At 37.8% G+C, this 13,341-nt stretch overlaps 1 protein-coding gene across 1 annotated transcript in view; it reads right to left on the bottom strand.

The window, feature by feature from the left end:
* The window catches only part of DCDC2 (doublecortin domain containing 2), a 43,694-nt gene that overhangs the window by 15,607 nt on the left and 14,746 nt on the right, over positions 1 to 13,341 (bottom strand). Inside the window, exons 4-5 of the mRNA XM_029284576.1 lie at positions 6,360 to 6,436; positions 5,863 to 5,994 (exon numbers count right to left, since the gene is read on the bottom strand). Coding sequence (XP_029140409.1) covers positions 5,863 to 5,994; positions 6,360 to 6,436 — 209 coding nt within the window. The remainder of the gene's footprint in view (positions 1 to 5,862; positions 5,995 to 6,359; positions 6,437 to 13,341) is intronic.

Here is a 13,341-nt window from a genome sequence, read left to right as displayed (position 1 = left end):
ACCACACCCACTCCACCCACGCCCACCCAGTAGGCTGCACCCACTCTGGCCACACCCACCAGGCCCCCCAAGGGCAACCGCAATGCTAATGCGGCCCTCAGTGAAATTGAGTTTGACACCCCTGCCTTATACCAAGGCATCTATAGCTTGAGAAATAGGTTCATATCTGCACCGCTAACAATAACCACTAGATGGGACATTAGGCCAGTTTATTTACCAAATTATTCAAAATGTTGATAGGGTAGTTCAAAATGTATACTGAGCTATAAAGATACAAATCAAACCCTTAAAATTTTCTGCAGATGCAAGTATTTAAGGATCAAGCACAGTTTCAGGGTAAGTACACAGACTGGAGTTCTTCCACAGATCTCCATATCGGTCCTTGATATATTTAAATTTTTCCATATGCTTCTCAGATTGAAAAATGTTTTAGCTTTTCAAAAACATAAAACAAAGCTAAAACTAAAAGCAACATAAATTGCTAGATTTATATGGATTACCTAGTAGCAAATTTGTTAAATGGAACACAAATATTAAATATTTGAGCTTTCCATAATTCTCATAACCTTATTCAGCTATTATGTACTTAGCAGAACTACATTTTGACATTCATCGTAGAGGGTCTCAGATATATAATGGTGCTTGCTGACTGAAATTCACCATGATATTCTAAAACAAAAATATGTCGTATGGACAGAATTTATCAAATGGGCTTGATAGCATATACACAGTACCTCATTTAAAAAAAAAAAAAAAAAATTTAGCTAATTTTCCAGTGCTGTGATTCTAACACACCAATGATGTAGAATTAGTCTTCCATGAACTAAAGCTGTGCAGCAGAACTATTTAAGATGGGGATTATCACTGGTTTTCAAAATTCATGAAAAAGATAATGACATGAGCCTTAATGTGCTTCTATGTAAGGCTTTTATTGTCCAATTCATCTAAGCTATTCACAGAATGTTATTTGGAGAGGGAAAGCCAAGTATAATTGTATTGTATCTTTCCCTACTATTGTTTCTATCCTTTTTTAAATGAGTTAAAAAAAACCCATTAAGGAAAGCCAGAAGAAGTGAAAGATATGCTTGACAGATAGCTCTAGGGCTCTGTATTTAGAAAAAAACAAAGAATTTTTAAAATTACTGTATGTGTCTCTGATAGACACTATGGCAGCGTCATTTTGATACCCAGTTCCTAGACCACAGGCAAATGACATTTTTGTAATCAGGGATCACTTTTTAAAAATTCTGTTTTATTTTAGTCTTCTATGGTCACAATGATAGTGATACAATTACCGGTATGTTGACTGACAGGTCAAAATAGAAATGTCTGTCCTTTTCAGTGGTGGGATTCAGCCAGTTTGCACCACTTTGGCAGAACCAGTAGCTAATTTTTTGTTGCCCAGGCCCAGAATGGACTTCCGGAAGCAGCATCCACACAGAGAATCGGCTGTTCATATATTTGAATCTCACCAATGGTCCTTTTTATTGCTTTTGTATTATTTTAGCATTTGGTTTAAGAAAAAAATGCACTATTGAAAGTTTAGTGCACCCATTATCTTTTAAAATTGAAAAAATCCATGCCAAAAATTGACAATTCTAGTAGATTTCAGCAAACTGAATCTGGAGGGCTTGACAAGCAACATAGAGACTATGGGCTGCAAATTGACCATCCCTTTTTTAGCACCATGCTCCTGTTTTCCTACACCGCCTCATCTGACACCCTAGCTTGTGTAATTTTTATTTGCCAATAAAATGAGTGGATTTCCGTCTTCATTTTCAAATCTAATATATTTCAATCAGATGGGCTCAATTATTTGTGCTACTATAGATTGGGATTAACAGCAATTAATTTTCTGTTCTTATCTTTAGCTTAAGGAGTTGTTAAAAATGACTGTGAATTGGGGATTTGTTTTCATATACAAGGAATAATATCGCTAATCCTATAAATGAAGTGCATAACTGAGAGAGGAAAAGAACCAGTATTGTTGCTGGGCTGTGCTGAAAAATTAATTGCCCATTCATTTAACACAGAGTTTTGTCTTTATCAGAATTAACGGTCTTTACTGGAATTTTGACTAATGGAGTTATCATAAATCACAGTAACTAACCTGTTAATTATTAAACAGTAATGAATTTTAGTAGCTTTAGTGTGCTCTCTTAAGATATCAAATACAAAAACTTGATTTATAGAAAACTAAGAAAACCAAATAAATAAGCACAATGCACTGTTGAAATATCTCTTATCTACACACTACTAAAACTCTTATGTCTGAAACCTTTGACTGGGCAAAATAGTGCAGCATAGGACACAATTTAATCAACCAAGGTACTTCAAATGGGCTAACTTGCAGAATGCTGGGACCCATTACTCCCATGGAAATGAAATTTTGAAACGTTCTTGCCGTTTCATGCTGTGTTCAGCACCTCTGCCAGGCTGCCATAGTCACGTGATCCTCATTTACAGTGTTCCCCTGACAGCTTCTCACAAGTCAGTGGCACTGAATGAGAGCTACTAATGACAGATCCTCATAGCTGTGGCCATTGCAGCATCCCTGTGGTCATGCGATTGGAATTCGGGTGCTTGGCAACAAGCTTTGCAATTATAACATCACAGCATCCCGGAATCATGGGTTTGTCATTTGCGACAATTTCCCCACAAACAAAGGGAGTGATTTGGATTGAGTTAGCAATTCTAAAACAAAAAACAAAAAAACCTGTAATTTGGAAATTAATGTCCTTCAGAGTTACTATCACTAAAAAAAGAATAATAGCAATAGAAGGCACTATCCACTTGGAACTTGTTTTTCATTCTTTGTATTGAATAGTTGCTTAAGAGTAGCTTACCTAAGAATTGCTTAAAATGCAATAATCCTATACAGTACTTATTTATTTTATTTATTTATTTTTATAACTTATATGCCGCCCTTCTCCCCACGGGACTCAGGGCGGCTCACAGCATGTTAAAACAACACAACACATTTCCCCTATAAAAGCCAATTAAAAACCAAATATTTATAGCTGTGTCTTATTAAAATCATTAAAATTGTCCCTATTTAAAATTCACCCTAGGTCAGTCCCGCTTGCTGAAAAAGCCAGTTTCTAAGGTTAAAGATAAGTAACTGAGCCAGTTTCTAAGGTTAAAGATAAGTAACTGAGAATCACATTATAAGTCTTGCAGAAATAAGGTAATTTAGCTCTCAAAATTGTAAAATACAAAGGAAAAAGCAGAAAGATTGCAGTGTAATGGAAAGCATTCACAAGGAAAAGCGATCATCAGTATTGTCAATTATTAATTAAATGACATCACTTTAAGCTTTGTCAAATATAACTCGTTTGTCTAGAATGGAGAAGAGGATCATAACAGAGGGCTAAACTGTTCTTAACAAATGTTTGGATAAATGTGTTCCCTCAGTTTATTCTATTCATGAGAAAAATGCTAGCTCAAACCCCCAAAAGACACATTTTATACTATTTGAGCTACTTCAAACAGAAAAGCAGAAATACAGTAAAACAAACCAAAATAAATAGTTTGGGTAATAAGTTCCATCCCATATGTGATATGAAAAGAGGATGAGATAAACAGGATGTTAAAGAGACCTATTCTATGTGGTACTAAAAAAATGCCAAATGAATTGAGGTACTGTACTGATATAAATTTGGAAAATTTGTGTCCATTTCACAAACATTTTCTCAAACTAAAGGCTATACTGAATCCAGAGGTATAATCTATCTGATTTAGTCCAATTCCTGCAAATTACTCCTAAAGGGTTTTTTTTCCTTAAAATGAAAGCATCATATAATGATGTATAAAAAAAACAATTATGGTAATATACTACTTTTATACCCCAAACAAGTACCTGCACATTCTTATACTGCATACTCTTTGAACAGTTCTAATCATCTTTTCATGCCAAATATGATCATGAAGTGTCAGTTTCATGGGTTTTCCCACTACCTATGAGAGAAACCAGCTCCATATGAAAAGGTAGTTTATACATTCCTGTTCCTACATTTTTAGTATTTGAAATGGAATGTGTTGTGTAGTGAATGAAACAAGAAAAAGCTATTTGTATCTAATGTGGAGATGCAGTTCATAGGCTAACAGAAATCATATATTTTAATCTATTTTTAAGCACTTTCACGCTGAATCCCTTCATAGTGAAATGATATTACTCAAATTAGAGAGATTTGTCTGGCCTCTCAAATAAGCAATAGCCTATAAATATGAGCAGGGAAAGTCTTCACAAATCTAATGTTTGGAGGAAGCGATATAAAAACTATAGAATGGAGAGTCATCCTGGTTTGAAATCTCTGATATCTTAGAGTTTAGCAAGCTTATTGTTGCTAAAGCATTGAGTTTTAAATATGACAACAGACATTTTGCACTGAAGATCTAAAAGTTAGGTTCTTGTATATTATCTCCAGCACCAATGAAACAGCTTTCTGATCAGCATCAGTTAATTCTATGCCTGATCATAACATCCACGAAAGCAATGAGTTTCTACTTGACTTTAGAAAAACTCAGTTCTAAAGTAGATGCTCAGAGAATAAGGAAAATCTCTTTTGACTATAACAGTGATGGCGAACCTTTTAGAGACCGAGTGCCCAAACTGCAACCCAAAACCCACTTATGCATCGTTGGGTGCCGGGTGGGTGTGGCCCATTGGGTGGGCATGGCCAAGTGGGTGGGCGTGGCTGCAATGGTAACGGCAGACTGGGTGGGACTAAAAAGTTCAATCAATCAATTTCAACTTTGCAAGATCTTTTTTTTTCCCGCAAGAAGTTGAAATTGACTGATTGAAACTTTTTTTTTTTTTTGTACACCGCCACGGAGGCCTAAAGCTAAAAGGTTTTATAAAACCCAACTGAAGGCCTAGGACTGGGGTGACGGCGCGCGTGCCCACAGAGAGGGCTCTCAGTGCCGCCTCTGGCACCCGTGCCATAGGTTCGCCACCACTGGACTATAACTAAGATTTTGACCCCTTTCAGCCATAAGGGGATAACATGTCAAATTATGGTCAAAACCAGTTATTGCTTAATTTAGATAATACCTTTAATGAATCGACACACATTTCTGAAAATAACAAATAAACAAAGCAAAGAAACTATTGACATATGTCTAAATAAAACATTTCCTTTCACTTTCTGGGCCTTTCTTTCTTATATAGATCTTAATAATATGCATGCTATCTGGATTTCTCCCTAACACCATAAATGTTGGTAATGCAAGAAGGGTGTAGGACATCTCGCCACAGCTATCTCACCGGGGTCGACTTGCCCCATCCAACTCACTGTGGGACAATTCACCACAGCCAACTCACCGCAGGACAATTCAACGGGGGATAACTCAAGAGAGAGAGATGTGAATTGCAGCAGGCCTTGTCTTGCTTTAGATTTGAACCTTCTCAAGGCAGAAGACCTCAAGGCTGGGGTGAGCTTAATTCTACTTAAGTTATCTCGTGCTGACTTGTCCCACGGTGAGTAGGCCGGAACAAGTCGTCCGCTGTGAGTTGTCCCATTCCAATGTAAAGATGTACCTTCATAATATTATCTCTACCAAAACTTACTTCTGCAATATGTTTAGCATCAACCACTCCTTTGTAATCAGAAAATACTTTATGTCCCCAAAGCCTGTGGATTTTCTCTTGACAGCAACAACTGTCAAACAAATGAATACTGAAAATGCACATACAGAAGCTTCATGAACTTATTACTATCAAGTAACAAAGGTGACAAAGAATCTGTTGGAAATATAAAATTCTACAGCACATTCACATTAGAAGCTGTTCCTGCTGAATTGTAGTTCAAAGGAAGGCATCAGAAAGTACAATAGTATCTGTGATAGACAATTTTATCTTACCTATGTACAGCTCCACTTCTGAGTGTAACTTTTTCAGTAACCATTTCAAGAACCCGATCCCACTGATTTAGTGCTTTTCTTGGGATGAAAAGACGCACTGCTGGGCTTACAAGATCACCATTAGCAACCAGGCTAAATAAATTATAGAAAAATAACAATTAGCTGAATATTCAGCAATAAACATGCTTATTAGAAAACAAGCAAGGCTGGCTTATATGTCAATTTTTTCAGACTTGGTCACACCACCAGTGGCCATCTAATGGTCATTTCACCAGGTGAAGGAAAGAAAAAAGCATTCTACTTACATCTTTATAATGTTAAAAACTGTCACATGAATAATCTTTATTTCTTTTTTATACTCTATTACCTTTTCCTTTTTTATTATGTCTTTTTAGGCTGTAAGCTGCAGGGCAGGAACTCTTTTCATTAAACTGTACATTATACTGAGAGACTCTCCGGCTAAAATAAGAATATAAATGATTTAAATAAATACTTACAATACAGTGCATGGCTCCTGAAGTGGTTTTCGAAAGCGTGCAGACACATTAATTCTGCTGTGGGTAACTGGCTTCACCTGAAAGACACCCCCATCCAGGAAAGTCAAGTATTTATCCTACATTAATTTGTTTTAAAACTATTTTTTAAAAAAACTTTTCCATCGGTACTTTAAAAGACTTTGCACATTATTAAACAATGATACAGTGCACGCCGCTGTGTAATTATAGTTGCCTTTTAGATATGCATTTGCAAGGTTTCTCTTTTGCTTTTCTCATCCAGCCTTTGGTTTTTCTTGTTGCTACGTAATTGACTTGAGCTTCAGAAGTGAATTAGTGCCATTATTAATATGCCAGGGGATGTTGTGGAATGAGCAATCACAGAAATGCTGCCCTCCCACTGTTGTCAGTTCTACTAATTTCTTAGCTGTTTTACATAGTTCATGCCTAGTGGCTTGGAAAGACATCTCTCTCATTTGTCACTATGACCTAGTGCCAGTAACTGGGAAATGTTATGTTTATCTTTAAAGTTTCTTATATTCAAAAATGTTGAAATGTGGTAGCTGTTGTAAATGCTGCTTAAGCTTGATTTGGATGTAATATGTATTAAATTATTAAACTGCAATGTGCTCTTTCAACACACCATGATTCCTGAGATTAATTTGTAAATTTTCTTTATACCCAAAATAAGAAATTGGAGTTATCAGATACGGAACTCACCAAGATTTGAAAAGAAAACTTCCACCTATGCTTTCAGACTGTGTTTTATTTGAACCCAAGAACCAGTTTTACATTTTAAACACAAAAAATATACTTCACTAACATTATTGAACTGTAATCATGACAAGCAGACAAAAATATAAGGAAATGGAAAAGATATTACATGACAATGTTACTTTAGAACTCGATCAGGACACAGAACTAGAAGGAGTAAGAGAAAAAGAACAATCACAAGATTTGTGTTTATGTTTGTACTTGTGTGTATGTGTACTTTATATATACTATACACACACAGGCCCATTTTAAATATGTTATATTTATATAGTACGATTAAATATAATGTTATAAGTTACCTAGATAAGTAGCAATCTCAGACTTTTCATACTGCATTCAAACTGACAAAAAGCAGAATACAGGTAGTCCTCCTGAACATCCATTTGTTCACCAACCATTCAAAGTTCTGGCTGTTGCAGCGTGCCTATGGTCACATGAACAAAATTCAAGCCCACTCAGACCCACCTGCAATTATGACTACCCTATGGCTGCCTGCCTTCCACTGAGGTCAACTTTCCTTACCACCCAGCCTTGCCCATCACCACTTATGCCCACCGCATAACACACAACTACTGTACTAGACAGGGACTTCTTTCATGATGGTGCAGCCGGGGTTTCTTCTGTGCTCTGCCCAGGATGTCCTTTGGCATTCCAGCATTCAGTATCTCTGTTCTCACCAGTGCCTTTTTTCATGCCAGCAGCCTTAATGTTGAGGGCAGTTGTGGTCAGCCAGCAGATGGAAGGCCAAACGGTCAGATGGTGGGGGAGATAGGCAGGTGAAGGGAGTTCAAGAGCAGGCAGCCCCTTACCTTACCAAGGCTCAGGGCTGGGAGAGACCAAGCCAGCTTGGATAAGGATGGATCCTACCTAACAACCAATGGGATTCAGTTAACAACATCAACAAGGATTTGCATCTTGCATCGTATGATTGCCACATCACACTTTATGGCCCCATGACTTAGTGGCAGAAATCTGTGTCCCAATTTCTATCATTAAACAAGAACTACCTGTCCATGCTTTTCTTCCTCCATTGTACAGTAATAATTAGGAGCGAACTGCCACAAATCAGTGCTTAAGTTCTCCAGAATTCTGAAATCCAATCGGTTTTGAATTTTTTTCTGATTTTTATATTAACATAATAGCTTTTTAGCTTTGTTATTGTTGAAATAAATCAGTTTTTTCTTCCATGCTGCTTCTGCTTTGAAGCATAGTAATTTCCAATTTGTAGCTGAGATTAATTGGTTGAAATTGATTGGGTTTTTGATATAGGTTCCTTATTTGGAACCAAGATTTTGTGCAGAACGTAAACCTGAAAATCATACAAATAGTGCTATATTATTCAGGATTATATATTTAGATGTCTATATAAATATGAATTGTTTTCATCTTTTTCTTAATTATTAATTTATAAAATTATGTTCTTTAAACACATACATGAATGAATAAAATAAGCATTTGGGAATATATCGGAAATTATATAACATGTTTTCTTTCTTTGAAGATATTCTCCCATTTGATAGCTATCCATAATTCAACTCAACCTAGTTAAAATCTTTTTGGGTACTACTTACTAGAAAGAAAAGGTAAAACCCATATAGCATCAGCACTTTTACATACATACTCTAAAAACAGATTTTTTCATTAAATATGCTTCCAATTTCAATCCTTTCAAAAATCCAACGCTGAGAGGCCTTTGGAGATATTCAGTAACCAATATGTACAATTATAAGAGATTCAAACTGCCCACTTATTCTTTATTATTATTATTATTATTATTATTATTATTATTATTATTATTATTATTATTATTATTATTATTAAAATTTTATTAGGTTTTATAAGGGTAGGAAAGGGTTAGGGTTGGGGATAGGGTCAGTATGGGTATTAGGTAGGGTTGGGAAAAAGAGTTAGGGTAGGTACAGTAGTCATTCAACGCTTCAGCAAGCGGACTATCATCTGGGTACAAATATTAAACAACAGTAGTTAATATAGTATTAAACACTTATAATCACTAAAAATAGCAATAATCATGAACGTAATAGTTAATCAATAAGTCTCATTCAGCCTATTAAGTTTCACATTCCTTTCTCGCTAGCTCGTATTGTTAACCATTGATAGAATTTTTCCCATGTTTTAAAATAAATTGAGTCTTCTTTCTCTTTAATCTCTAACGTTTGTCTGTCCACTTCTGCACATTCTAAGATTTTTGTAATTATAATTTGGTCAGATGGTAAGTTCTCACTTTTCCAAAATTGGGCAAATGCTATTCTCGCGGCTGTCAGTACATGTAATATTAAATATTCATTCTCTTTTCCATAATTAAGTCCAAATATTCCTAGCAAGAACAATTCTGGTTTAAATTCTATCTGTATTCTAAAAAACCATTTAAAAACTTAGTTGACAAAGTTGGGATGTACCACTACTTTAAAATCACACTTTTTGTCAGGCGCAAGCAACCAGAACAATTCATGATTAGTCTCAAGCAGAAGCTTTATTGTTAGTCACCTATGTTACAAGAATCTCATCGGACTGACTGCATTCCTTTGGGAATGGTCAGATAAGGCTTCAGGGATTCTGGGGAAAGTCAGGCCTGTGCCGCTTCCTGCACTGCAAGGACTCTAAGCTTGGCCCCCTCTTAACACCTCCCTTCAGTCTAGCTGGAGATTCCACCACACTTTTCTATATACTCTGCATTTTTATGACTCTTTAAAAAATCCTTGTCCTATATATTGAAGAGCTATACTATAACAAGACACTCAAAATATTCCCAGGAGTGTGCAATTATATTCTCTGCATGCTGATGAAACCTAACAAAGTGTCTCAACAAGGCAACATATTGTAGAAGACAGTTGTCTAAGCTACACATACATCAACAGTACCCACAAGAGCCTTGAATGTGAAATTTCCCTAGAGTCCTTTCAAAAACTGCTCTCAATTTATTATTTTAATATAACAGAATAAACACATGATAATAGAATAAGTATACAAGAAATACTGTACTCATATTAACTGAATTTAATTAATGTAAATAATGTTTAAATTAATTGGGATAAAATCATACTTAATGTTCGTCCTGTCCCAACATTTTTGTTCCTGATCTAGTCACTTTCCCTCAGCCCTAGAAATTAAAAGGCAATGACAAACGCTTCCAAAACCTAGCCAACAAAACTGAAAAAAATTGTCCAGGTAGTCGCCAGGAGTCAATACTGACTCAAAAGTGTGCGAGCGAGCATGTGTGCGTGCATACACACACACACATACACACACACACACACAAATTAATTTATTGGAGTATGATTCCTGGCTTGCCAGTAAAAGTCCAAATATAGTCCATAGAATGAAAAGTTTAACACTCTTGCTCTTAATTGGTAATAAATGATCTGAACTTATTATTGATGGTGTAGTATCTTTAAATACTTCTGGAAAATTCTATATCAAAAATATAAATATTGCAGAAACCTCTTTTTAGACAAGTCTCTAATAATAAATCATTAATACTTCAGACTGCCTTAGCCTTTCTAGAAAACAACATGTTCTAAAATAAGGCAATCCTATGGGAGTATATGGTATGACTGGGGCATTTGAGATTTGCAAAGTTATGCTGATTTGTAAAGTGCATTGCACTGGCCTATACCTCATTTCATTCCTCAAAAAACTATCTATTCAACATTTAGATACCAAATGGAATACATTAAAATGTACTAAAACTCAAAACATGTTTTATAATTCAAGTGTTTTCATTCAAAATGTAGCATGTAGTGTGATATAAGCCCATACTTGGAATATTTCATTCAGTTTTGGTCACCACAATATATAAAGAAACTCTAGAACAGGGGTGTCAAATGTCAAACGTGACGTCGCGGGTTTGACATGTCAGCTCTAGAAAGAGTGCAGAGAAGAGCAACAAAGATGATTAGGGGACTGGAGGGTAAAACATATAAAGAGCGGTTGCTGGAATTGGGTATGTTCTAGTCTAAGGAAGAGTAAGGACTAGGAGTGGCATGATAGCAGTGTTTCAATATTTGAGAGGCTGCCACTAAGAAGAGGGTACCAAAGTACCTGAACGCAGGGCAAGCAATGTATGGAAACTTATCAAGAAGAGATCCAATATAGAAATAAAGAGAACTTTTTTGACAATCAGAACAATTAATAAGTGGAACAGTTTGCCTTCAAAAGTTGTGAATGCTCCATCACTGGACATTTTTAAGAGATTGGACAGCCATTTGTACAGGGTCTCCTGTTTGAGAAGGGATTTGGACTAAAAGACCTCCAAGATCCCTTCCAACTTTGTTATTATGTTATTCTGTATGTGTGTGAGACAGGTTATATCTATTTTGTGATTCTAGAATACAAAAAAATGAATTTATCTTCTGGGAATCCCAGCTTTAATTTTGTTTTGAAAGCATATATATATATATATATATATTGTTGTGTCCTGAGCCTGCAAGAGGCAGGCTCGGGACGTTGCAAGAGTCCCTGGCATTTGCAGAAGCTGCCCAGGACCAGACTGAGCGGCGCGAGCCTTGTGCACATGCGCAAGGCGGGAAAAGCCCGCCTCATGATTGGTTAAACTTGCCCGGGGATCAGAGGGTATAAATAGAGGCCTGCGTGCCTCTGCTCGGGTTGTTCGTAGAATGGAGCAAACAATAAAGACTTGTTGGAAGATGCTTCGTCTCAAGCGCCATTATTCTCCGGACTTAACACTGGCAACGAAGGTGGGATACAGTCTCTACAGCTAAGAAAAGCTAGAAGACTCACCCAAAGAAGTCCGGAAGAGAAACGGCGTGGAAGTCAGCGTTATCCTGCCAGTACGAAATCGCTGGAGGGTGCGTGCGGCTGAAGAAGAAGAAAACCTGATCCTCGATCATGGCAAAAGTCGGGCGTTTAGCGGAATTCGACGTCTCTCACCCCGAGAGGTGGGAATCTTACGTGGCAAGAGTCAAGACGTATTTCCGCATAAACCAGATTCGGGAGGAAGGCTTAAAGGCTGCCACATTGTTGTGCGTTTGTGGGCAAGACGCCTTTGAGATCGCCGAGAGCTTAATCGCCCCGGACTCGCTGGAAACGGTATCATACTCCGACCTCAAGAAAACTTTAAAGGAACACTTTCAGCCCAAGCAATCTGTTATGGCTTGGAGACACACGTTTCAACAAAGAGATCAGCGAGTTGGAGAATCAGCAAAAGACTACGTTGCGGCCTTGAGAAGAGCAGCTCAATCGTGCGACTTCAAGGACTTAGAGGAAAGACTGCGCGATCGTTTTGTATGCGGACTGAGAAACACAGAATTGCAGCAGAGACTGTTCGCCAGGGAAAATGTCTCCTTCCAAGATGCTCTGCGAGAGGTTTCGGCCGAAGAAGCTGCCGGCGGGGCAGTCAAAAACATGAGGCCTAAGCGAAACATTCCAGGGACCGCCACTATTCACAAGGAAGACGTGCGCGAGGATTCGGACGAAGATCCTGAAGAAGAGGAGGACAAGCTTTACCAAGCAGCTGGAAGAAGGTCCAAGGATCGTCAGGACAAGGGCCCAGCTGAGCTTCGTTGCCTCGGATGTGGTGGACGCCACAAGCGAGCGGAATGTCGGTTCCGTTCCGCCATCTGCCGTGCGTGCGGAAAGAAGGGCCACATCGCTGCGGTCTGCCTGGGTCGACAGAAGGTACAACCAAAGGAAGAATTGAATCCGAAAGGTACCAGGGTGCCCAGCCAAAACAGGGCGGGGTTCTGTGCAACACGCCAGAACATTTTAAGAATAGGCACACACAAACCCCTTAAAAAGAAGCTAACACTTAAAGTGAAATTGCAGGGAATTCCATTATCGATGGAACTTGACACGGGGTCTGCCCTATCCATAATTTCCCTCAAAACATTTCACAAAATCTGCAGCAGCAGTGGCCAGAGAGTTTCGTTAAGGCCCTCTAATGTGATCCTTACGGATTTCCAAAATTCTAAAGTGTGCGTTAAGGGGGAGGCTACCCTTAAGGTACAGTACAAGAATTTTGCAGGCCCCCTAGATGTGTTGGTTGTGGGGGGTGAGCGAACGAGTCTCATTGGACTCGATTGGTTTGAGGCCTTGGGAATTCAGGTAACAGGGCTAAATAAATTGCAAACACAGACCCTTGCTGACGTATGCAAGGAGTTTGCAGATGTGTTCAGTTCTGAACTTGGGTCCTACACAGGACCTCCTGTTTCACTTAAGTTGGATCCAACGGTAC

This window comes from Protobothrops mucrosquamatus, unplaced genomic scaffold (assembly GCF_001527695.2).
Source record: "Protobothrops mucrosquamatus isolate PMUCROS unplaced genomic scaffold, P.Mucros_1.0 scaffold733, whole genome shotgun sequence".
Taxonomy (NCBI): Eukaryota; Metazoa; Chordata; class Lepidosauria; order Squamata; family Viperidae; genus Protobothrops; species Protobothrops mucrosquamatus.
This window is presented reverse-complemented; position numbering and strand designations above follow the sequence as displayed.